The 26,115-nt window shown below is 50.1% G+C and overlaps 1 protein-coding gene across 1 annotated transcript; it reads left to right on the top strand.

Moving 5' to 3' along the window:
* The first annotated feature begins 1,081 nt into the window (after positions 1–1,081).
* Positions 1,082–25,167, top strand: LOC122496285 (lipopolysaccharide-binding protein-like). Its single transcript, XM_043602394.1, has 15 exons — positions 1,082–1,251; positions 2,846–2,960; positions 4,312–4,440; positions 7,962–8,117; positions 8,706–8,769; positions 12,609–12,672; positions 13,276–13,367; positions 13,878–14,054; positions 15,643–15,702; positions 17,660–17,827; positions 19,350–19,417; positions 20,221–20,263; positions 22,262–22,325; positions 23,129–23,205; positions 24,795–25,167. The coding sequence occupies exons 1-15, from the start codon at positions 1,128–1,130 to the stop codon at positions 24,837–24,839; spliced, it is 1,446 nt and encodes a 481-aa protein (XP_043458329.1). The 5' UTR covers positions 1,082–1,127; the 3' UTR covers positions 24,840–25,167.
* Positions 25,168–26,115: the final 948 nt, after the last annotated feature.

Genomic DNA, 26,115 nt, shown 5'->3' with positions numbered 1-26,115 from the left:
TTGCTAAACATTTTCCAGACCGGCAAACGTGGGAACAGGACCTCACTCTGTCGTGTCATTGGAAACTGTCCCTCCTGAGCATCTTTCTGCATCAAGAAATAAATATACGGAATCAAGAAATACACTTATGATACATTCAAGGGAGGCATTACTTTCAATGTATGATAACTAATTTGGCCAATCCCCTTTTGTTGGACACTCCGGATTGGGTCCACTGCTCCCTTGCCTGTTTCATGCCGCAGAGCAATGAGCATTTTGTTGCGGTGACATATTTCACGCTGACTTTGATTATGTACTTACGTTCCGGAGGTGGCACTGCGGGTTACCGGGAATGCAAGTGTTTAGAGATTTGCCAAGTTGCCTTCCAGAAAATTTTACCACCAGCAAGGTTTGAGAAAGCCCATTTTTCCATGGGGGCGTGGGGGAAAGATTTCTTCATACTCAACCCTGTTTATTTAAAACGAGAGGAAAGGGGGCACCTGGGTGGCGCAGTCGGTTAAGCGTCCGACTTCAGCCAGGTCACGATCTCGCGGTCCAGGAGTTCGAGCCCCGCGTCCGGCTCTGGGCTGATGGCTCAGAGCCTGGAGCCTGTTTCCGATTCTGTGTCTCCCTCTCTCTCTGCCCCTCGCCTGTTCATGCTCTGTCTCTCTCTGTCCCAAAAATAAATAAACGTTGAAAAAAAATTATAAAATAAAATAAAATAAAAAATAAAACGAGAGGAAAGCATTTGGGTGGTGCCCGACCTGGCTCGGACTCCCAGCTCCGCTACCTGTCAGGTGTGTGACCTTGAGGGACGGACGTGGCCTCTCTGAGCCTCGGTTTCCTAGTCCGTAACATCGGGCCTTCCTAGCAATGCATGTGGGGTCTTTCTGTGGGAAGGGTGGGCGGAGATTGTCACCCAGGGTCAGGCCAACCCAACCTCTGACCCGGGACAGCAGCAACCACCTTCTAAGCATGACCCATGACCCCAGCAATGTTGCAAGCCGGTTCCAGTCTCTGTACCTCCCATTCCCGTTGCCCCGAACCGGATCCCAGGAACCCGCCCCCACTCGGGAGCCACCCCTGCCCCAGCCCTCCTGCTATATGGGAGCCGGACCCGGCCTGGGCCACTCCACTGGGAATCCAGGATGAGGGCCTTGGCCGGGGCCCTGCCCTCTCTGCTGCTGAGGTTGCTGCTTACATCCTCCCCTGAGGCCCTGGGTGCCAACCCCGGCCTGGTCGCCAGGATCACTGACAAGGGACTAGAGTACGGTAAGAAGCTGCCGCTGTTGGCTGGACTGGGGACCCGCTGGGCACCAGGCTGCTCTGGGAACGGTGGAGGACACCAACGGGGTGCTCTCCCTCGGGGCGGCGAGCCGAGGCCAGGCCTTGTCACCCACCTGCTGTGCCACTCGGGCACGTTATTGGTCTGAGCCAGGGGTCTCCCCACTAGCCAACGGGGATAAGGATTTAGAGCAAGCAGTTGATTTGGGGGAGGATGCCAGGAAACAGCACAGGAGAGTGGGAACATGAGATGAGAAAGGAAAGGCAGCCGGGGGACAGGAGAGGTGTGTAAGGACAGGAGAGGTGACTGGGACAAGTCCCCTGGAAAGTTCTTGGTAGCGCTTGGCAACCTCTGTCTTAAATCCAGAAGTCAGAATGGCGGTTGCCTCCAGAGAAAGACAGTGACCCGGAGGGGACGGGAGGGAGCCCGCCGGGTGCTGGGAATGTGCTCTGGGTGGCGTATACGAACATTTAAGAATTACCCGGCAATGCCTTGTATCTATGTCATAGCTCACTCTTAAAAGAATGAGAAATAGGACTGCTTTGCTGAAGCCAAGCGTCAAAATTAACCCATCCAAGGGCCAGGGTGCTGAGGTATTTATACACCAGTCCCCGCAGTCACCGCACGGCTGTCCTCACATTCATGGAGCCTCAATTGCCTTTTCTGTTAAAGGGGGTGATAATGTTCCCTCAGGCAGGGCTGCTGGGAGACGAGAAAAGGAAATCAGGGAAGGCTTCTTGGAGGAGGTTGGGGGGGCACAAAAGGTGAGTGGGAATTAACCAGGGACGAGGGGTAGCGTTCTGGCAGACGGCCTGGCACACGCACTCACTAGAGACAGGAGTGCAGCTGGAAAAAGGGAAGACCACTGGTCCTCTGTGCACACATGCCGTCCTTGAGGACAGAACCCTGGGTCCCTCGTGTACCCGAACAAAGGGGCCTGGTAAATGCTGTGTGTTTTGAAACCCTAAGTCAGGGGCGCCTGGGTGGCGCAGTCGGTTAAGCGTCCGACTTCAGCCAGGTCACGATCTCGCGGTCCGGGAGTTCGAGCCCCGCGTCGGGCTCTGGGCTGATGGCTCCGAGCCTGGAGCCTGTTTCCGATTCTGTGTCTCCCTCTCTCTCTGCCCCTCCCCCGTTCATGCTCTGTCTCTCTCTGTCCCAAAAATAAATAAACGTTGAAAGTGAAGGCTGAAGGCTTGCTCAAGGTCAGCCAGCTAGAAAGACATCCATGCCGGGATTCCGTCCCTAAGTCTTTACATCTAGCACAGGCTAGATGCCGGGAAGGACAGGACAGAGGACCACCCACCCACACCCACAGCACTCCTCCCCTGGTGGGGTTGCTGACAAAGACAGTTTCCTCACCCATCAGCTGGGCACCCACATAACAGCACCACGTGAAACGGGGGGATGCTCCTGTTTCCTGAAGTCACGTGGTACGCAACAGGGGCTCAAGATTCCGTAACTGTCATTAATACTTACAAGGAAGTCGGCCTGTCTCCCTAGAGCAGGTGGGAGCCACTGAAGGGATTAGAGGGGAGGCAGGCAGGCAGGCCAGGCTGACTCATAGCTTTTTCCTGTCCACAGTGGCCCACGAGGGATTGGTGACCCTGCGGGAGGAACTGCTCGGAATCACGCTGCCTGACTTCACCGGGGACTTCAAGATCAAGCCCTTCGGCCGTGGGCACTACGAGTTCCATAGGTGGGACCTTCCTTCTGCAGGGGCCCTGAGAGGGTGGGGAGGGGTGGGGGTCAGCAGGGGAAGGAGAACCCCAGGACCTCCCTGGGGCAGCAGTGGGAGAGTTCACTGCAGCATTCAGAGGGAGGTCCTGGGGAGGAGTTGGGTTCCCCCATTCATTCATTCATCCAATAAATATCAAAGAAGACCCGCCAGCTGTGTGACCTGAGCCTCAGTTCCCTTATCTGTAAAATGGAAATGACTCTGTGATAATCTAGGCTCCAGTCGGGCCCCTGGATGTAGTCTGGAAGGGAAGATAGACCTTGAACTTTAAAGACATTAGGGGCGCCTGGGTGGCGCAGTCGGTTAAGCGTCCGACTTCAGCCAGGTCACGATCTCGCGGCCCGTGGGTTCGAGCCCCGCGTCGGGCTCTGGGCTGATGATGGCTCGGAGCCTGGAGCCTGTTTCCGATTCTGTGTCTCCCTCTCTCTCTGCCCCCCCCCTCCCCCCGTTCAGGCTCTGTCTCTCTCTGTCCCAAAAATAAATAAACGTTGAAAAAAAATAATAATAAATAAATAAAGACATTAGCCCAGCTCTTAGAGCTGAGGGTTGTACATCCGGGGGAGTCAAGGAAGGCTTCCCAGAGGAGCCAGCATTGGAGCTGAGCCTTCAGAGGATCATTAGACATGAGCAGCTGATGCCAAAAAAGGGCATGAAATGCTTGTTGAGGCACAGCCAATGGAGGAGGGCAATCCAGTCACAGCTCATCACCCCCTCCCTGCCCGCTACCACTGATGGCTTCATTCTTTCTTTTATTCAGTCCATCAGCAAACATTTATTGAGCACCTACTACGTGCCGGGCAAATAAAATGAAACGACCATTGTTTTCCCACTGACGGCCCCACGATATGTGTCGTCTTGGTTTGCTTCTCCCAGCACTCTGTGTCTTTTCTTGAGGCTGGCCCCAGCCTTCCCTGGATCTGATCCCTCAACCCGGATCTGTCAAGGGAGCTGCAAAACGCCAAGGGGTGTGCCTGTGGGCCCAATTCCAGATCCTACCCAGGACCACGAGATTCATGGGCTCTGATCCCAGCTGCGTGACTCTGGGCAAGTGCGGCCCTTTCAAGAGGTTCTATTTCCCCCTCTGTAACAAGGGAACGAGGACAGTGCTGTCCCCCTTTGAGAGGCCTAAGTGACATAAGGGATGGAACGCGCTTAGCATGGCCGCACAGTCAGGGGGAGCCACACACCTGCCCGAAGCAAGTTCTGCCCGCCAAGGGTGGGGGTAGGGGGTGGTGGAGATCGGAGCAAGAGCCCTGCTGAGGAGGGACCCAAGCTGGGGCTGACATGGCACTCCGTGCCTCTCTCTCCTCAGCCTGCAGATCCACAGCTGTGAGCTGCCCGGCTCCACTCTGACACCCCTTCCCGGCCAGGGCCTGAGTTTCACCATCTCTGACTCCTTCATCAGAGTCCAGAGCGAATGGAAGGTGCGCAAATCTTTCGTGTAAGTAGACTCTGCTCCCAGGCTCTTGGGACCTTGGCTTTGGTCTTTCTCCCATCCTTCTTGGGCCCAAGGCATTCCCGGCTCATCAGAAAGGCCACTGGGTAGATGAAAGGAGCCCACAGGGGCCTGAGCCCTGGCTCTTGGTTAAGACTTAAGCTTTCCTGGTGGGGTGATGGGCGAGCTGAATGAGAGAATGCTGTTTCTTTTCGGTTTGCTTGCCCCAGGAGCAGACCCCAAGGCTAGAATTCAAGTGCAAGTACTTTACCTGGGAAATGACCGAAGGAAGCGGTCCGTGGGGGTGGAGAAGGGAGGCAGGAAAGGAAGTCAGCCTGGCAGCTGATGGGAGTTCAGCCCTCCTGGGGACTTCTGGAAGCCATGCAGGCAGAGCAAACCTCTGAGTTACCCCAGCTCAGCCATTACGACCCCTTCTTCCTTATTTGCTGTCGGTCAAGGGCAGCTCCCAGGGGCACAAATCTCTGGCTCTTTGAACTGTTCTCCGACCTCCAAGGTCCTTGGATGGAAGGTGGATGAGTCTACTTGGGCTGCCATAATGAAATAGCACAGACTAGGTGGCTTAAACAACCCTTCCGGAGGCCGGAAGTCCAAGATCAAGGTGTCAGCAGGCCTACTTTCTCCCGGGGCCTCTCTCCTTAGCTTGCAGACGGTGACCCTCTGGCTGTGTCCTCACATGGTGGTCCCTCCGGGTGTCCCTCTGTGTCCTCTTTTCAGTGTGTGCTTTTCCTATGAGCACACCAGTCACATCGGATTCGGGCCCACCCTAATGGCCTCTTTTTTTTTTTTAAGTTTATTTTTTTAAGTAATCTCTACACCCAACATGGGGCTGGAACTCACAACCCTTAGATCAAGAGCTGCACGCTCCAGGGACTGAATCAGTCAAGCATCCCCCTAATGGCTTCATTTTAATATCATCACCTCTTCAAAGGCTCTGTCTCAAATGTAGTCACATTCCGAGGTCCTGGGATTCAAGCCTTCAACATTTGAATTTGGGGTGGGGACACACAATTCAGCCCATAACAGGAAGGTTGACCAGTCTCTTCTGGACGACCTGACTGTATTGATACTTTAGACCTGCGCTGTCCAATATGGTAGCTTCTAGCCACGTGTCTTTCCAGAGTACCTGAAAAACAGCCAAGGGCGCCTGGGTAGTTCTGTCGGTTGGGCGTCTGACTCTTGGTTTTGGCTCAGGTCATGATCTCACAGTTTCGTGAGTTCGAGCCCCGCACCGGGCTCTGCGCTGGCCAGGAGGCTGCTTGGGATTCTCTGTCTCCCTCTCTCTCCGCCCCACCCCCACTCGCACTGTCTCTGTCTCTCAAAATAAATAAGTAAACTTTTAAGATTTTTTTTTTCAACGTTTATTTATTTTTGGGACAGAGAGAGACAGAGCATGAACGGGGGAGGGGCAGAGAGAGAGGGAGACTCAGAATCGGAAACAGGCTCCAGGCTCCGAGCCATCATCAGCCCAGAGCCCGACGTGGGGCTCGAACTCACGGGCCGCGAGATCGTGACCTGGCTGAAGTCGGACGCTTAACCGACTGCGCCACCCAGGCACCCCAATAAGTAAACTTTTGAAAAAGAAGAAGAAGAAAAGAAAAGCGGCTGGTACCAGTTGAGATCTGCTGTAAGTGTGAAACACCAGATTTGAGGATTCGGTACAAGAAAGAACATAAGAAATCCCATGAATGATTTTTATGTTGTTCTATGTTGAAATGATAATATATGCTGTTAAAATTAATTTTACCTCTTCCATTTCGCCTTTTTAAATGTGGCTACTAGAAATGTTTTAATTACCTACGGGACTCACATTATATTTCTACTGGACAGCGGGGCTTTAGAAAGACGCTCAGTAGACAAGTCACATTTATTCACTTCCATGAAAGGAATCGAGCCGTGCTCTTCTGTCCTGGCTTTCTTCAGTTAAAGATCTCAAAGATCTTTCTGTATGAGCATATGAAAATCTACCTCATTCTTTTTTTTTTTTTTTACCTTTTTTAATGTAATATTTTTTGAGGTGAAATTCACATAGCGTACAAGTAACCATTTTAAAGTGAACAATCCAGTGACATTTGGTACATTCCCAACGTTGTGCCACCACCACCTCCATCTAGTTCCAGAACGTTTTCATCCCCCCACGAGATAAACTCCAGGCCCATTAAGCAGTCACGGCCCATTGCCTCCTCCCCCGGCCCCAGGCAACCACCAATCTGAACTAGATCTCTCTGGTTTGCCTACTGGGGACATTTCATACAATTGGAATGATATCGACATGGGACATTTTGTATCTGGCATATATTACCATCATGTTTTTGAGGTTTGTCCACAACATAGCATGCATCAGGGCTTTATTCCTTTTTTTAAATGTTTTTAATGTTTTTTTTTTTTTTACTTTTGAGAGAGAGAGATAGCACACGAGGTGGCGGGGCAGAGAGAGAGGGAGACACAGAACCCGAAGCAGGCTCCAGGCTCCGAGCTGTCAGCACAGAGCCCGACACGGGGCTCCAACCCACGGACCGCGAGATCATGATCTGAGCCGAAGTTGGACGCTCAACCGACTGAGCCCCCCAGGCGTCCCAGTGCTTTCTTCCTTTTTATTGATGAGTACTATTTCATTGTATAGAGAGACCACATTAGCCCTCACTCTTTTTAAAGGCCGCATGGCATAGATGCCCACGGCTTGTTGAACCTGTGCCCCACCAGTTGACATTTAGATTGTTCATCACCTTCTGCTATTACCCATGATGCTTCTGTGAGCTGCCCCACGCATATAACTTGGCAGGAAGAGCCACAGAGTAAAGTTCTAGAAACAAAATCTCTAGGCCAAAGATTGCGTGTGTTAGGATGGATCCCACCAGTCTCCCAACCAGATATGCTCTCCCAACCACGGTGTCTGGGACTTCTGTTTACCCGTTACCTTCACAAGCTTCAAAAACGTTCACCAATCTGATAGGTAAAAACTGGCATCATTTTATTTTCATTTTTAATAACTTTTCATATGCTTATTTGCAATTGAACTTCCTGTTTGAGATCTTTGATCCCTTTTTTCTTCTCTTGGGTTGTTTTGTCCTTTCCTTATTAATTTGTATAAGCCTGTTCTTTGCGTATTAAGGAAATGAGCTCATATGTTACGGAAATTAGCTCTTCGGCTGGCTCACCATGAGATTTTTTTTTTTTTTCCTTTAATACGGAAGGTTTTTTTGTTCACTGAAGTTTTAATTTTCTATGCTGGCCAGTTTATTAACCATTTCCTTTATGGCTTTTGAGACTTGGATCCTACCTAGAAAGGCTTTTGCCCACTCCTTCCCATAAATAACTAGACCCAGTCTTTCTTCCTGATCATTTGTGGTCTTATTTGTAATAAATCTTTACTTTGTAATAATTTTTGTAATTAAAGTTTTGATCCAGCTCCATTTATTTTGGGGTAAGAATTGAGCTTCCTATTTTCCCCCCAGATGGTGGCTGATCTTAGTCTAGGAATCAATGACTGCTTCTCTCATTTCCTCCAGGAAACTACACGGCTCCCTTGATGTGGAGGTCAAGGGCATTACCATTTCAGTCAACCTTCTCTTGGGCAGAGAGCTCTCTGGGAGGCCCACCGTCAGTGCCACCAGCTGCAGCAGCCACATTCAAGATGTAGAGGTGGACGTGTCGGGAGATTTGGGGTAGGTCATCATCGGAACCCTGGCCAACTTGATCCCTGGGTGCAGCCCGAGATCCACCCAGCCCGAAGCCTGGCTTCTGATAAGCATAAGTGTCCAGGCGTCATGCACAGGCACATCACAGGCACTTAGAGGTCATTCCTTGGAGGACCCTGCTGAGATGAACAGAGGTAGTTTCAAGCCAGGAATGCTGGTGGGGACCACCATCAAGGGAGTGAAATCTGATTATTGGAAGAACACAAGGGCCTTTGGCCAAAGGAGAGGGTGCGGACAATATACAAGTGCTTGAGTACATCTCTTTGAGTCTCAGTTTCCTTGTTTAGAAATACATGGATTCTCAAGCCTCTCCTCCAAATCTACTGAACCTGATCGGGGTGCAGCAGGGGGCTGGGAGACCAGATGCGCTGAATCAGTGAACATACTGGGAGCTGGGGACTCTGGATGTCCATCCTGTCCAGAATTCTGTCACACAGCAGGGCACCGAGACGGGTTGAGAGGGCTCCGTTGGAGACTGGCCTGGCCCCTCTGCTGCCTCACTGCCCCTGCATTCGGCGGAACACAGCTGACCATCCTTTGTGCTCCTCTCCCCAGGTGGCTGTTGAATCTCTTCGACAACCAGATTGAGTCCAAGTTACGCAAAGCGTTGGAAAACAAGGTAGGAATGTCCACGCGGCTGGTATCCCGCCGTGCCATGCAAGGGTGAGGTGTGATTCCTCACCGAGTTCTGGTCCTAGATGGTCAGGAGGGCTGGCCCAGACATACTTAAGCCCAAGGCCCAGAAAGGACTTGGAGCCAGTGTGCAGTCAGGCTGGGGCAAAATGTGGGTCTCTGGACTCCAAGTGGGTGTGGTCAGGCAGAGAATGGTAAGAAGTTCAGCCAATGGTAAAACAGCAGGGACCGAACAGAGACTCCTCCCCTTCTCTCTGCTTGACCTTGCTCAGGGCGTGCTCCCCCCCACCCTCATTGCCCTGCACTCCATAAGGCCAAAAAGGAAATTAACACTTGGGTGCCTGCAGACAGCAGGTAGGAAACTTGGGGAACGTGAGAACCGGGTGTTCCTGAGCGCCTGCCTTGGACGGGAAGGCAGCCACAGAGTGTCGGTTTTTCCCATTAAAAAAAAAAAAAAATTACGTGAAATCTCCAAATTTTGAAACCTCTGGCTAAAACAAAGAGGTTTCACGTTAAACACTCATTTCATCCCCAAAATTCCTGAGGTATTATGAATGTGGAGCTGTGTCTGTAGCAACGATTGTGCTTGAGAAGGGAGAAAGTAATGAAGGAGGAAAGAGGAAAACACAGACACACACACACACACACACACACACACTCACACTCCACTTGGTCCAACGTCCGGTCTTGTTTCATAAGTTTATTTATTTATTTTGAAAGAAGGAGAGCACAGGAGGGGCAGAGAGAGAGAGGGACAGAGAGAATCCTAGGCAGGTTCTGCACTGTCAGTGTGGAGCCCGATGCGACGCTCGAACCCACGAACTATGAGATCATGCCCTGAGCCGAAATCAAGAGTTGGCCATTTAACCAACTGAGCCATCCAGGTGCCCCTGGTCTTGTTTTGAGTGCCCCCTGGTGGTTGAAGTGGGAATAGCAGAGAGACCCCACAGATGGGAATGGCAAACTGGATTCTGTTCCTTTCCTTTTTCTGGAGTCCTGGGGTGTAGGTGAGCTGGGGACATATGCTAACCTCCTTGTGGGCCCCATTTCCAGCATGCCATGGCTTTCTGAATAGGACACAGTATTCTTCCGCAGTGTGGGTGCAAATAATGACTAGTAATATTATATAATATAGTAATACATAACAAGTAGCGTTGATATAATAATTGTCATGGTAATTTATTAATTATTGTTTTGATCAGTTAATATAATGTGAACCGAATATATCACTGTATAATTATTCTTGTTTTAAATTTTTTTAAACATTTATTCATTTTTGAGAGAGGGAAAGACAGAGACAGAGCATGAGTGGGGGAGGGACAGAGACAGAGGGGGACACAGAATCCGAAGCAGGATCCAGGCTCCGAGCTGTCAGCACAGAGCCCGACGCGGGGCTCGAACTCACAAACTGTGAGATCATGACCTGAGCCGAAGACGCTTAACTGACTGAGCCACACAGGCGCCCCTAATTATTCTTATTTATAGCAATGGCAGCTATTTACTGAGCCTGTGGTTTGGCCAGAGGTAGTGTGCTAAGCACTGAACCATTGATATGCCATTGAGTCCCAACCACAACCTTTGAAGAAGGTGCTGTTTTCTACATTTGATAGAAGAGGCTCTGAGAGGTAGAATAACTTGCCCGGTGGTCACCTTGCTAGTGAGGAGCTAGGTGGGGTTTCGAACTTCCTAGAACATGGAGCATCTTGTACCAAAGGCCTCACAGGGGCTGGGTGTCTCGTGAAAGATGGAGATCTCACCTGACCCCTGACCTTTATGGGTCTTCAGAAATCTCCTTCTTCCAAGGAAAACTAAGAGCCTGATACAGGACCTTTCAAATTCCTCACTCAGGAAGGGATATGGTATCTGACCAACAGGGTTAAGAATAAGCACTTACTGGGGCGCCTGGGTGGCTCAGTCGGTTAAGCGGCCGACTTCGGCTCAGGTCATGATCTCGCGGTCCGTGAGTTCGAGCCCCGCGTCGGGCCCTGTGGTGACGGCTCAGAGCCTGGAGCCTGTTTCAGATTCTGTGTCTCCCTCTCTCTGACCCTCCCCCGCTCATGCTCTGTCTCTCTCTGTCTCAAAATTAAATAAACGCTAAAAAAAAATTTAACAACAACAACAAAAAAGAATAAGCACTTTCTACATGTTTGCTCTCTGGGCCATATATACGCACTGTCTCATTCCCTAGTCCCCCCAAAATCCCTGGGAAACAGGGATTGGCCTTGTCACTGGATCCTGTGTGTGAGGACTCGAAAGCAGGGAAAGATTCTTCAAAGGTCACACAGCCAGCGGGGGGACCGAACAGGATTTGAACCCAGGTTTGCTCAGCTCACATACTACACCCTTACCCCGCCTCCCTGGGAGGCCCTACTACAGGTCTGGGCCTGAGGGCCCAAGGGCCTTCGCTCCCCCCATCGTGCAGGTCCCCTCCGGGGGGTGGGGCATCCAGGGGGGCCTTTAGGAAGATCCGATGGGCCTTTGTCTGAAGGAAAACCAAGAAGGGGACAGGCTCCAGTGAGGCCAGCAGCGTTTCCTTGTTCCCGTGAAATCAACCATGACTATTGTTCACCACACCTTTCTTTGCTTTTTGGCAGCAACCTGATGCCAAGGTCCTCTCCCCAAACTGAGCCAGCTACAAAGGGAGGCTACGATCTCACCTCTTGCCTGCCCTGCCCCCAGCGTAGTTCCTTCCCCACAACCTTGTGCCTGATTTATGTCTGCTCACCCTTTAGCCTGCCCTTAAAATGTCACCTCTTGAAGGAAGGCACCTGCAACCCCCACACAAGGCCAGGGCCCCACCCCATGCTCTCAGAGCCCACCCCGCCATGTTCCTCTCCTTCCTATATGCATGGATCCTTTTTTTCTTTTAATTTTTTTTTTAACGTTTATTTATCTTTGAGACAGAGAGAGATAGAGCATGAACGGGGGGAGGGTCAGAGAGAGGGAGACACAGAATCCGAAACAGGCTCCGGGCTCCGAGCTGTCAGCACAGAGCTCGCTTCGGATCCTCTGTCCTCCTCTCTCTCTGCCTCTCCCCCGCTCACGTTTTCTCTCTCTCAAAACACTGAGTAAAACATTAAAACAAACAAAATGAAAATAGTCTCTTGACTGATTGACAATGGACTTCGTCTTTCTTGCATAAAACATTGATCTGCCCCAAGTTCCGGCTCCGATTTCTCTAACCACAATGAGAATTGGAAGACCTTTGCAAAGCAATCCCAGTGCAGAATCCTTCTAGATTTTTATGACTTTTTTTCCTCCTAAGCTTTTTCCTGTTCACACCAAGAACGTCTCCTGGTTCTCTCAGCATTTGCTTTAAGCAGCTCACCTTTCCAAGGCATTTATCTTTGGGTTTCTCAGCCACATTTTGTGGGTTTACATAATAAATAATTTGAGCGATTACAAGAGCATGTATGGCAAACTGGTTTGGGAACATACATTCCCGACGGTCTAGTTCTGCTATTCAATTCTAAATTCTGGGAGGCCAACACCTCCCAAAGGAAAGTATCTTTCGAGGTAGTATTTCAGGAAGTGCCTCCGGCCGACGTCCCCTCACCAGGCTGGGTCACGGACCACCCAGCTCAGGTGTCCAACCCCGGGAACTACTTTGACAGATCCAGTTGGACCCTATTGAGGTCCACATGGGACCTACATGTTTTTGATTGTTTCTGTTTCCTGACGCACGGCACATGGTAAGCACTGATACGTTTTTGTAGAATCGTTGGTCAATGAGCAAATACGTGAAAGGCCGTGACTAAAGCGATTAGCACGATGGCAGACCAAAGCCGGGGGACCCGCTCAGGCTTCTCCTCCCGTGTTTTTCAGATTTGCGAAAGGATCCAGAAATCGGTGGCCTCTGACCTACAGCCGTATCTCCAAACTCTGCCAGGTAGGCCATCCCACCCGTCCCTGGGATACTCGCGCATATACATACCTCGTAAAACATTAAACGGGACAGAAACGTGGAAAGTAATCATTCTAAGTCCCCTTTTCTCCCCCAGTTTTCTCCCAAGAGGTAACCTCTGTTTAGGTTTTGTATATGCAAATTTTCTTTTGTATATGCAAATATAGATATACACATGCAGGGGCGCCTGGGTGGCTCAGTTGGTTGAGTGTCTGACTCTTGATTTCGGCTTAGGTCATGATCTCAGGGCCATGGGATTGAGCTCCGCATCGGGCTCTGTGCTGAGGGCGAAGCCTGCTTGGGATTCTCTCCTTCTGCCCCTCCCCCGTGCGCGCGCGCACGTGTGTAACCCTGGAACCCATTCGGGCCCCAGGCTGAGCATACTACCCTCTTCATGGCTAATCCACCAGTGGGACAATAGAACCATGTCATCTCTTTCTTGGAAAAGCAGCTCTTTGCTGTGGGGCTGGGCTGGGTAGAAGGTCTGGGGGCAGAGGGGCAAGGAGCCATGAAGAAAGTTACAAGGGTGTGGGTCAATCAGGTCCCCCATCACCTGGCTCCTGATTCCGCCCCTCTCCTGGTTCACAGTCACAACAGAGATCGACAGTTTCGCTGGCATCGATTACAGTTTAACGGAAGCCCCTCGGGCAACAGCCCAAATGCTGGACGTGATGTTTAAGGTGAGAGGCCCAGAGGAGGGGCTGGGGTGGGCTGCGCCCCAGGGTCGCATGCCCTCAGGGCCGGCCCTCACGCGGGGCCTCCTGTCTCTCCGGCTTCAGATCTGGCCCCATCTCCCCAGCGGTGCCCACTGTGTTCAGGGCAGGGCGATATGGAGTGATGGGGAGGGTTTCAAGAGCCAGAGTTCCAACAGGCATCTTACAACCCTTAGACCTTGAAACCCACGCTCTTCCCTTCCTTCATCTTGACCACCATGCAGGTGAGGTCAATCAGAACCCGGCTAGGTGGTGTAGACGGTGGTGTAGAGGGTACTATGGGTTAATATGCCAAAGCTGGGGAGCTTGTCATTAAGGGATTCTGGACCCTTAGGAAAACGCCTTTCGTGGTAGAGTTTCAGGCAGTGACTCTCGCCAGTGCCCCCGCATCAGTCTATGCGAGCGATTGCCTAGCTCAGCCGTCCAGCTCTGAGACGGACTTTGAAAAGTTCAAATGCATCCTATTTCTCTTTCCAGGGTGAAATTTTTAACCGCGATCGCTATTCCCCAGTCACCTTCCTTGCTCCTGTCATGAGTCTTCCTGAGGAGCACAACCGAATGGTCTACTTTGCCATCTCTGATTATGTCTTCAACACAGCCAGTCGGGTTTATCACGAGGCAGGGCACCTGAACTTCACCATCACAGATGACATGGTGAGGGTGGTGGCAGAATAGCACTCACGAGTGACAGTGTAACCTGTCCTTCTTCCTTCTTTCCTTTCTACCCCATTTACATCAGTGAAATGGGAAGCTGTCGTGAAAAAAGATTAAGACAAGGAAATATACAAATTGGCACAATTTCCCTTTTCTCTTTGGCCGCCAGAAAGCTCAAGTCAAAATTCTTTCTCCCTTAGAACTGTGAAAGCCTGTGGCTTCCTTGTCTGTGTTTTACTTTTGCCCCAGTCTAGACCTGTTGTTCTAATTCATATTTTCTCTCATGCTTGGTTGCGGAGGTTTAAAAAAAAAAAAAACTGAAAAAAATTTAGTAAATGAGGCAGGATAGTAAATACCCCGATAAATGCATATAATTACATGGAATAGGAAATTAAGACCAAGTTACAAGTAAAGTACAATTAAAGAAAACACTGTGCCCCTAAGTTGATTTTTTTTTAATAAAACATCTCTCTGGGAGCTTCCTTGTAGCCAAAGTGAAAAAGGTCCGTGATCTAGTGATTCATGGTAGAAAGAAAGACAAAGTCTTCCTAGGACTTACCTTTAAAACACTTGTCTTAAATGGGACTTTTTGTCAGGAATCTTAAATCTTACCATGGATGACATCTTTAATAATTCTCGAGTTTCTTTAGTATTTCTGGGTCTCAGAAAATTATTTCTCGTCGCTTTTTGTAAAGCTGAGGCCTCGTGAACAGCATCGGGATGATGAGGGAAGCACAGAGTGCGGGCCGGCCTGGAAGGTCCAGCCGGCTCTGATGGTAGATGGGGGCCGTGTGGCGGGTGGCGGGTGTGGCTTTTTGTCTTTTCATTGATTTCTCACACATGCACACAGGCCTTTGACTTCTGTTATCATATTTGAGTAACCCACCCTGCCTGTGGTGCAGTCCCTTTTTTTTAGTGGATCGGATCAGAATAGCTGTGTTTGGTTTTTTTTTTCAACGTTTATTTATTTTTGGGACAGAGAGAGACAGAGCATGAATGGGGGAGGGGCAGAGAGAGAGGGAGACACAGAATCGGAAACAGGCTCGAGGCTCCGAGCCATCAGCCCAGAGCCCGACGCCGGGCTCGAACTCACGGACCGCGAGATCGTGACCTGAGCTGAAGTCGGACGCTTAACCGACTGCGCCACCCAGGCGCCCCAGAAGAGCTGTGTTTTATAATAGTTATGCTGGGCCTTGGGCGAGGTGTGTTGTTCACACTGTCCCATTTAGCCCTCACGATGACCTGATAAGCAGGGACTACTATTATGCCCATGCTACAGATGAGGAAGTTGAGGCTCAGAGAGGTGAAGGGAATGGCCTGAGACCACACAGTAACAAAGCCGGGAACCATACCTATTACATCTTTGTGACTGCAGATCGCACCCTCACTCAGGACACCGCATGTCGCCTGTGTCCCAAGGAGAGCGGCGGGGACCCCCCCCCCCCCCCCCCCGGCGACTGTTGCCATAGTAACACAGGCAGTCAAGAAACTACCGTCTTGAACATCTCCCCCCCCCCCGCCACACCTCCTTATTCTTATACCTTCAGCTCCAGCGGGAGGACCCTAAAACCGTGTCTCTTTGCTGCAGGTTCCTTCTGGCTCTACTATCCGGCTGACCACCAAGTCCTTCCGCCCCTTCGCGCCCCGGGTAAGCCTTCTCTCAGCCCTGGGCAGGTGCAGACCAGGCTCACTAGCCTCCGGGGGTTTCTCTCAGCTGACCAAGGCCAGCAGTGAAGCCCCCAGCGGGGGCGGTGCTGCGTTCTGGAGGCTTGGGGGCTTCTCTCCAAAGCCCAAACGACAGACGCCGGAGCCCCATGTCTCGTGGGGCCACAGGTGGCCCGGTCTTTTACCGATGGTATCTGAGAATCCCGAAGAATGCCAACACGTCCTGCCAAATGCACCCTGATTAATAACATCATTAATAATAACATCATTGTTAATGACATTAATAATTACAGCGGGCACGTGAGGGACCAGGCACCCTAACAGTAAATAAGAAATTTGTTTATAACCACACTAAATTCTCATAGCTCCACATTCCAAACACATAAAAGGTTCTAGAGTGGAAAATTTTCCCATCTGCTCCTGGCCCCGAACCCCCCCGTGCCCACCCCCAGTACATATCCTTCTGGGGATGTTCCGTGTGGATCCAAACAAACGCCGTGAGTCTTTTCCATTTTTTTACACAAACAGAAACGTACCACACACGTGATTTTGTACCTTCCTTTTTCGCCTTACTGGCCTGGGAGATCATTCCGTCGAGGTAGATAAGGAGCTTCCTCACTCTTGTTTCCATTGGGTATCCAGCCTGCCATCCGGTGGACTTCTGTAGCTTAGCCCGTCTCCCCTGAGGGACCCCGGGGGTTGTTTGCACTCATGGTTACATCAGTGCTGCAGGGACTATCCTCGCGACTCTGTCATCGTGGGGCTAAATCTCACTGTGCGCGGCGTCTCATCTAACCCGACAGCAATCCGCCTGTCCTCTCCCCCACCTTCCCAGCCCCCCGCAAGACACAGCTCAGACAGTCAGGAGTGTTGAACAGGCCTTGGAGAAGCCTTGCAGGTGGCTGAGGGGGTTATAATGGGAAAGTTTTTAAACTTAAGGTCCTGCAGTGCCTGGGTCGCATCCTTCCATAAGGTGCCCCCCATAGGCTCCTTCTCTCTCTTGAGCTCCGGAACCGCTTATCAGGGTACCAAGTTGTCAGATTTGGAGAGCCCTCGGTGGCTCCAACATCCTTTTAGCCCTAGAAAGAGGAGCAAACTCTTCCCCTCCCACTTCCTGCTTACATCAGCCTCGACGATGTGGCAGATGCAACTCAGCCCAGCTTCTCAGTAAAGCCTTTTACCTCCCCAACCTTCTAAATATCTCCCTTTTACTGTAGGATGCAGGTTTTATATTTGCATAACAAAAAAGGCTCACAGGGACTGTTGTTCTTTCCCCTAAAAAGGAACGAGTCTTGCCCCCCAATTAAATTCCAGTTAAACAGAAAACCGTGAGCACTGGTGAAACTGTGCCATCTAGTCTGGTCATATTTCAAAAACGGAGGGCGGGCGGGGGGGGGGGTCTGGTCTCCGCGTGCACAGTTTCACCGGGTGCAGGGAGGGCCCGAGACGCAATAGGTCTCTCACCTCACGCCCCAGGAGGGATGGGGCATGAGAAAATTGGCCCGACCTTTCTGGAGGACAGTTTGACAATACTTGTCAAGAGCTTGAAAAATATCCCTCCCTGCCCTTTGACTCAGCAATTCCACTTCTAGGAGCGTCTTTCACCCACCTCCCCAAAATAGCCAAAGGTACACACAGGGGTGATCGTTATCATGGCGAAACCTTGGAAACCACCTGCTTTTCACTGTGGTTAGATCAGTTACAGACCCACGCACAATGGACCCAGTACAGCCACAAGATACATGATGCAGACTCCAGATGTCTGATGACAGGAAAGATCTCCAGGTGACCCATTAAGAGAAAGAAGAACAGAGCATTATTTTGTGAAAATAAAATCAATCAAAAAGCATTCTCAGCTTTACCTGACTCCCTTTGGGGCGCCCTTGGCAAACTTGCATATTTCCTTCTCTTGGCATAATCTCCTCATTCTGTCCCCCCAGTTAGCCAGAATGTACCCCAACATGAACTTGGAGCTCCAGGGAACAATGGCCTCAGCCCCATTCCTGAACCTCAGCCCTGGGAATCTGTCCTTGACCCCCCAGATGGAGATTGAAGGCTTTGTGCTCCTGCCCAGCTCCGTCAGGGAGCCTGTGTTCAGGCTCGGTGTGGTAAGGTTCAAAGCCTTTGCAAATGCTGTTCCCTTTTTCTGCACGCTCTTCCCCCTACTCACCACCTGGTTAATTCCTTCAGATCTCAAATCTCACTCCTCAGAGAGACCTTTCTTGATTACCCCTTACCCTTGACCCACCTTAGGCCCCCTGTCATTTTTTTTCCTTAAAGCACCCTATTATTATAATTGCATAGCAATTATAAAGATACGTATATAGTTGTTGGCAGGTTTATTTGTTTAATGTATGTGTCTCCCACTAAGTGAGACTGGGCTATTGTTAGAAGGAGGGTGGAGGGGGTCTTTGACCTGTTTACTCTGCATCTATATCTGACCCCTGAAGACATGTCCCAGGCGCCCATGAACCCTGGTTTCAGGCGAGGTCAGCCAATGGAATGTACCATCAAGAGGCTACAGGTGGGAGGAAGGAAGAAGCCAGAATATTTCTTCCTCTTTCGATTCTGGACAGAGACTCGGGCATTGACTATTTCTCCTCGGCGGTGGCTTTCATAACCCCAATTCCTCCTTCGGTTCTTCTAGTCCTGGGGTAGAAGCAGCTTTCTGCCTTTGCTAGTCTCTGAGTCAGCCCTCTAACTTTTTTTTTTTTTTTTTGGCTTCTTGTCAATTGCATCACTTGCATAACCAATTCCCTCTATTAAAGTCCCTCTGAGTTAAATATTGAGAGTGGTCTCTCCTTTCTCCTGTCCAAGAGAGAAGGGATTCTGAGTCCTTTTGGGTACCTGCCCACCGGATGGAGAACTTTGCTCTCTTGTTTCAGATCTGAAACTCAACCACACCGATTTCTGGAAGGGTAATTGCTTCTAGATGCTGTATCTGCAGTTTGATATTATCGTTACAATTATCAAGTGTGTTGTTTCATGGATTGTACATTTAATATATTGTACATATTGTAAACTAAAACAAAATTTTATCATTATTATTTTTTATTATTGTCACCACTAGGGCTGATTCTTAGCCCTGAGATAGCTAAAAGCGATCCCTTTAGAGATATCCAGGGACAGGCACCCTACACCTTCTCGCGGTAGTCTGTTCATAGTTTAAACGCATTCATAGTCAGCAATTTCAAGTAAAAAATGTTCAAGTCCAAGTTCAAACATTTATCGAGTACCTGTGATGAGCCTTCTAGGAGCCTACAGTCTAGTGGACAAGTTCCTGCTTTAACTTGCTCAGCTGTTTGTTTAAAGGAAACAGTTGGTACTAATAGGTGTCCTTCCCATAGGGGACAACCTTTCTCATATAAAAACCTGTTTTCGGGGTGCCTGGGTGGCGCAGTCGGTTAAGCGTCCGACTTCAGCCAGGTCACGATCTCGCGGTCCGTGAGTTCGAGCCCCGCGTCGGGCTCTGGGCTGATGGCTCAGAGCCTGGAGCCTGTTTCCGATTCTGTGTCTCCCTCTCTCTCTGCCCCTCCCCCGTTCATGCTCTGTCTCTCTGTGTCCCAAAAATAAATAAACGTTGAAAAAAAAAAAATTTAAAAACCTGTTTTCTTCTACTGGAATTCCCAGGCTACCAACGTGTCTGCCATGTTGACCTTCAACACCAGCAAGATCACTGGGGCCCTGAAGCCAGGAAAGTAAGTCAGCCTCCCGCCCACATGGGGACACTCAACTAGGCTTCGTCCATCTGGACCCTCTAGCTGATTCTCTGTAGCTGGGGATGGGGCTGTGAGCAGAGCCTCTGCTCAACGTTGGGGCCCACGACTGGGGAAGGAAACTTAAATTTTACATGAGTTGTTGCCCCATGGGTCCTGCCTCCATAAACTTCCTTCCCACCTAATCCCCATTACTTCCAAATTTCTAAAGAATTTTTGAAAAAATTTTTTTAAAAAATGGGGCGCCTGGGTGGCTCAGTCGGTTGAGCGCCCAGCTTCGACTCAGGTCAGGATCTGTGGTTTGTGCGTTCGAGCCCCACGTCCGACTCTGTGCTGACAGCTCAGAGCCGGGAGCCTGCTTCAGATTCTGTGTGTATCTCTCTCCGCCCCTCCCCTGCTCACACTCCGTGTCTCTCTCTCTCTCTCTCTCTCTCTCTCAAAAATGAATAAACGTTAAAAAAGTAATAGTAAATAAAGAATTAACTAATACTGCTTTTGTTTAGCCTGTGAATTTTAAACATCAGCTCTGTTGACATTCTAATATCAGATAAAGATTGAGTTCCTCTACACGACCCATCTCCCCTCGGCAAGCCTTCACAATAAGGGGGTATCACAATAAGGGGGTTTTGTTATTTAATCATCTTTTTCAGTCCCATCCTTACCCCATCCTTGGCTCTGTGTCTTCTCAAGCCAGTGCCTCCTTTCTGGGGACCCCCACATCACTTGAGTGGAAATTCCCACGGGCATAATGACCACGTCTCTGAATCTTCTCGGATTTGTTACAGGGTACAAGTGGAACTGAAACAATCTAAAGTTGGAGTATTCAATGTAAGTTCTTATTGTTTTTATTGATGAAATGTTTAAGGTATTAGTTAATTTCAGGCATTTACTAAGCAATGCTATGGCACCCATCAGTAGAAAATAGAAGAATTAGGGGCGCCTGGGGTGGCTCAGTCGGTTGAGTGTCGACTTCAGCTCAGGTCATGATCTCACGGTCCGTGAGTTCAAGCCCCGCGTCGGGCTCTGGGCTGACCGCTCAGAGCCCGGAGCCTGTTTCCGATTCTGTGTCTCCCTCTCTCTCTGCCCCTCTCCTGCTCATGCTCTGTCTCTCTCTGTCTCAAAAATAAATAAATAAATAAATAAATAAATAAATAAAATTTTTTCAATAGAAAAAAAAATAAAATAGAAAAATTAGAAGAGCTGCTTTCTGCCCTAGAAAAGGGTAGAAGTTCTCGAAGACTTGAAACATAGGGCCAAGGAGCAGTTACATCCCAATACAAGATATCGGGTGCTAGCTCTCATTGGATTAATCTGAATCACGTGGCCGTTCTTTAGACACTCACTGTGGTTAAAAACTGGACAAGGCCGACTGACCAAACATGGGTTTCATCTGGACTCCTGGGGCCAGGATGTGGGGTCTCAAACCGTAGGGACTGAGCCTGGAAAGGAGGGGTCCCCAGGGGAAAATAGAAGCTCCGTTATTAAAACCAGAGGAATGGATTGCGGGGCGGGCTAAACCAAGAGGTGATTCCACAAGGAGGAACAAACAGTGAAATGGATGGCCCCATATTGAAGGAAGAAAGACCGTGGGAACATCAGTATGGGAAGAAGTAATCAGGGAAAAGTCTCTGACAAGAGGGAAGACAGGATGACGGCAGTTCCTCCTCAGGCCAAGCAGGAGATGGATAGGCTTTAACCTGCAAACACCATCCCGCCCTCACTGGCCCCTCTGGCCAGCCACCCCCTGCCCTCTGCTGCCCAGACCTTCCCTTACGAACTTACCAAGTAGAAACAAGCACATAAACCGTGGGGAGAGATGCTACCCCCAAAGACCCCAAACGATGACCTCTTTCCGTAACAAAGGAGGAAGGGAATAATGACACGCTAATATTGCTTCTGTGCGTGGCATGAAAAAGTGTTCCATGAGGTGGGGCGCCTGGGTGATTCAGTCGGTTAAGCGACCAACTCTGGCTCAGGTCATGATCTCACGGTTCATGGGTTGGAGCCCCGCGTCGGGCTCTGTGCTGACAGCTCGGAGCCTGGAGCCTGCTTCTCATTCTGTCTCCCTCGCTCTCTGCTCCTCCCCCGCTCATGCTCTGTTTCTCCCTCTCCCTCTCTCTCAAAAATAAATAAACATTAAAAAAATTAAAAATGTTCTATGAGGTGAACCGTCAAATGTAAAGATTCACAAAAAGTCATCTTACCAGAACAGAGGATGTAGAAAGCAAGAATGATAGAATCAGATAAGTTCAGGTTCAAATGTGGCCCCTGCCGCTCAGTTTCTGAAAGTCACTTTCATTCTGTGGGTCTCGGTTTTCCTGTCTGTGAAATGGGGGCAGTAATATCAACTCCAAAGGGTTATTGTGAAGATTGAATCAGATGTATACGTCATGCTCTGAGCCCTATACCGGGCGCATGGTGAATGTTAAAAGTTGGGTTTCATAACTTCCGTTTTGAAATTTTTTCCAAAAAAAAAATTCATTCCGGAAACCATTCTGTGAAGGAAAAATTAAATTGTAAAAAAAAAAAAAAAAAAAAAAAAAGAAAGAAAATTAATACTAAAGATAAGGCTAAGCCAAACCCTGATGTTCTTTCTGAGGAAGGACAGTTGGGTGTGTAATCTTTCAAATGTTTCTATCCCTCTGCACGCACGGAAATGTGCATCTCAAGATAGTTTTATCTCATAAAATAGTAGCATGATGTAGCCATCTATGTGAAATTTGCTTTTTTCCCGTCTTTTTTGCCATGGCAGCACGTAGAGAATTAGCTGAGCCCAGGCAAAATGGCGCGTGTGGTCACAGTTGTATCTCTCCTGTTCTCCACCAGGTGGAGCTGTTGGAGGCGCTGCTCAACTACCACATTCTCAACACCCTCTACCCTCAGGTCAACGGTAAGAATCACTATGGATTTTTCCAAATCAAGGACAATACTCTTGGGGGGAAAGGAGCTGGACTTGGAGATGGGAAACAGGGCTCTCCTGCAGGTTGAGTGACCTTGGACTAGTCATTTCTCCTCTGAGCTTCAGCGGCCCGTCTGTGAGATGGGCCTATTGGAGGTGGCCTCATCTCCCTCCGAGGCTCTAGCGAAATTTGGACACTGAGGCAGCTCTTTGGAGCACAGGAAACCTCCTCCTGAGAGAGAAGGAGGGGCCCACAGACGTGCCCCCTACACCCCGAAATGGCAGGCAAAAGACAGAGGACCAAGTTAATACAGAGGGCACGAGGCGGCCCATCTCTGAATTTCCCAGTCAATTGCCAACTCCCTAATCAGAAAATAAAGCATAAAGCCCTAAACACTGTTTCCACAAGGACCTGCTTCATTTGGCTGCCACAGAGGGCAGGACAGGGGCAGAGGGCAGAGAGCAGGTGCCCGCTAGCTTCTTCGCATGAGCGTGTGCTGCCCCATCCCGGCCACTCCTCCCATACGGCACCGTGGCTGGTATTTCAGGCTCCTATAGCAGCCTGCCTGGGTTGACATTCCACCTCTGCCAGTTTCTGACCTCGCACAGGTTCCTTGGCCACTCTGCGCCTCAATTTCCTTATCGGTGAAATGGAAATAATAGTCTTATCTACCTCATAATCTTTGCTGATAATTAAATGGGAATATACCGTGTATAGAGTTGGCAGAGAGGAACTTACCTTACAATTGTTGTTTATTAACAAATCTCTCTCGATGTTATGCCTCAACCTCCAGAGAAGTTGGCAGAAGGCTTCCCCCTCCCTCTGCTGAAGCGCATTCGGCTCCATGACCCTGTTCTCGAGATCCACAAGGTCAGTGGGCTCAGGTGGGCTTTTGAGGATTTGGGGCAGAGGGGTGATTAGTTTTCCAAGTTCAGGGGCCATAGCTCAGTGGGTCGGAGCCAGCCCAGCCTTACAGCTCAGAAGGCCTGGATTGGGGAGGGATGCCCCGGGCATGGCTAGATGCCGTGCAGTGATCGATGTGTCCTTCGGAGGTGGTACCCCTACCGGGGCAAGAGGCATTTGACACGGTCTGTTGTCCCCACTGCCTCCCACCCCCTCCCACCATGGGGAACTTCAAGACCGGCTCATTTTGAAAACACTGCCATGGCAACAGCCCAGGTTATGAAAGCCATTTGTAAGCTTTGAACATTTCCTCTAAATTCTTAAGCGGAGGAACGTTATTATTAACATAGGTTTGATGTGCTCCCCCTCATAGACCATCACCCCATACCCCCCCCCCCCGACAGTTACTCGTGGACCGCGAGATCATGACCTGAGCCGAAGTCGGCCGCTTAACCGACTGAGCCCCCCAGGCGCCCCTCTAGGTATTTCAAAAATGCGTTCGTTCGTTTGTTTGGGACAGTTGCACTCCTGGTGCCCAGACCCTTTTTCTTTCTTTGCTGTTTTTCTTTTTTGTTGTCGTTGTTGCAAACTAGTCCTCGGCGCTCCCGTGTTAAATACCGTTCTATCCATCAGAGACCATAACCTACTGAACGATTTCGATACCAAGGAACACATCTTGATCGTTCACTCTCCTCTTCACTATGCTGTCCAAGCATGTTCTGGTCTGTCTGTGCCCACGGTTCAGGCTATCTTTCTAGAATAGCATCTGCAAGGTGGGACGACTGGGTCGGCAGCCCTGTGAGCAGCAAAGGAGATAGATGCCAGATCGCGTCTGGTCCATCGTCAATATCCAGCAAATAACAGTCACTGAAGAGAGTGAAGGGCAGCAGAGTGGTCAGGGACACTGAGACACTGACCAACTGCTATATTTGGAAAAACCAATATCCAAAGTCCTTGTGGGCCCAGAGATGCTCAACGTCCAACTCCTGCTGAGTGATTACAAGGAGTCAGACAGCTCGTTATTTAAGTCAAAACTGACAATTCACACAGCTGGCCTCAGGATGGCACGTGGGAAATCATCAGAAGATTTATTCTACGCTATCATGCTCATTAGAATTTTGAGGTCATTTGTTTGACCTCCAAAGGCACGGGATGGGTCACTGTGGGAGAGAATCGGACTTCGCCTGGAGTTCAGAGTTCCCGCCCCTTCGGGTGATGGAAAGTTACGAGGAGGTAGGAGAGTAAATCCCAGCCGCGCACAATTTTGTGTTATTCGCGAAGGAGGGAAAATTTAGGTGACACAAAGGACATTTATGAGGCCTGCCAGGAAGCAGCAGCTTGGGAAATGACAGATAAATTGCCACCTTAGAGAAGGTGGCTGGCAAAAGCTGTGCTTTATGGAGACCTTGGGGATGGAGGTACGTTCGCGATTTATGCACTGACCTGTTTCTGCCAGAGCTTGTGTTTCCCCAGACGCGGGCCTCCCTTTAAGCGGAGATACATCTTTTCGGAGTAGAGGAGGCTTTTACCATCTTGTCCTGTCTTGTCTCTCCCAGGACTTCCTGTTCCTAGGTGCCAATGTCCAGTACATGAGAGTTTGAGGGCAAGGAGAGAGACGGGGGCTTGGAGGCCACAGCTAAATCGGCAAGTTGCTTTTCCAGATGTGCAGCATATTCCCGGAGATTCTGAGAAGACGAAGATTTTTCCGTTCTCAGATCTGGGGGAGAGGTCTGCCTGGCCCCGGCCCCCACACCGCTCCTCTTCAGCAGGTGCACCCACACCTTCTCTGACTCTGGACTTCACTTTCCCCCCAAGATTGGACCATCTTCCCCCACTGGCCTATACTATCTTTAAGGGCAGACTCCATCAGGTCCCTGTGCCTGGCATGTAGTAGGTCCTCAATAAATATTTATTGAATGGTTCAATGAAGGAACCACTTGGTACTCTCGCTGAACCTCCCTACCACCCACCATCTTTTGACTGAGGGGTCTTTGGATGGTCAGCCCCATCCATGTTCTCCAAGGCTCAACCCTGACCACATTCCCCTTTCTCACTGGCTGCTACTATGGGAAGTTCAATGAGGAAACAAGGGGTTCTGCTCCCCCACTCAGCCCTGGACCTGGTAGTGACGCCCGGTCTGTAAGGCACTTTGTCCATCACTGTGCTTGGGCAGCTCATGGGCGCACCTCAATATGTGCTCCCGTCCTCACTTCCTGCCTGCTGCAGCCGAGGGAGCCGCTGGGTCTCCCAGAGCAAACCCTCAGCCTCCCGCTGTTCTCCCCACTGAAATGGGTGTAAATTAGGAAGAAATGGATCCCTCTAGGTTTTCGGGTCGACCCCAATAAAAAGCTCATCCAACTGTTGTTTACGAGCCCCCAGCCTGGAGGAAGAGGCCATGATTTCTAATCACTGAACAACCAGCCCTTGATCAGACTTACTAAAGAGTCATTTCCAAGTTGTGTAGTTGGGCCCCCGGGGACTGGGAATCAGAAGGCTCGTTTGATATTTTTTTTTTTATTGGATTAATGAGCAGATGGATGGAGCTGCCGGCTAAGAGATAATTCACAGGGAATAGACCCATTTACCCAGTGTGTGACAGAGCTGCGTTCCGAGATGGGACAACGCTCTGTCACCCAGCTGCTGGCAGGGTGGGCCATGGTCTCACGTGCCCCCTCCTCTTTCCTTTTGTTCACTTGTCTGCCTGCATCACCCATCCCTATGCTGCACAGGTGACAGACCTGGGCTTCGTCTATTCCTAGCCACATGGCCTCGGTGTGGTCCCTTCCCCCTGCCTTGGGATCCTCATCTATAAAATAAGGATTGGGGCGCCTGGGTGGCTCAGTCGGCTGAGCGTCCGACTTCAGCTCAGGTCCGGAT

This window comes from Prionailurus bengalensis, chromosome A3, assembly GCF_016509475.1.
Source record: "Prionailurus bengalensis isolate Pbe53 chromosome A3, Fcat_Pben_1.1_paternal_pri, whole genome shotgun sequence".
Taxonomy (NCBI): Eukaryota; Metazoa; Chordata; class Mammalia; order Carnivora; family Felidae; genus Prionailurus; species Prionailurus bengalensis.
This window is presented reverse-complemented; position numbering and strand designations above follow the sequence as displayed.

What these genes read in the sequence shown, in the direction of transcription:
- LOC122496285 (XM_043602394.1), top strand. Translation starts at nt 1,128, where the DNA reads ATGAGGGCCTTGGCCGGGGCCCTGCCCTCTCTGCTGCTGAGGTTGCTG. An exon ending in GCAAAGCGTTGGAAAACAAG is followed by an intron (nt 8,770 to 12,608) that starts GTAGGAATGTCC and finishes CGTGTTTTTCAG; the next exon opens with ATTTGCGAAAGGATCCAGAA. An exon ending in CTGTGTTCAGGCTCGGTGTG is followed by an intron (nt 17,828 to 19,349) that starts GTAAGGTTCAAA and finishes TGGAATTCCCAG; the next exon opens with GCTACCAACGTGTCTGCCAT.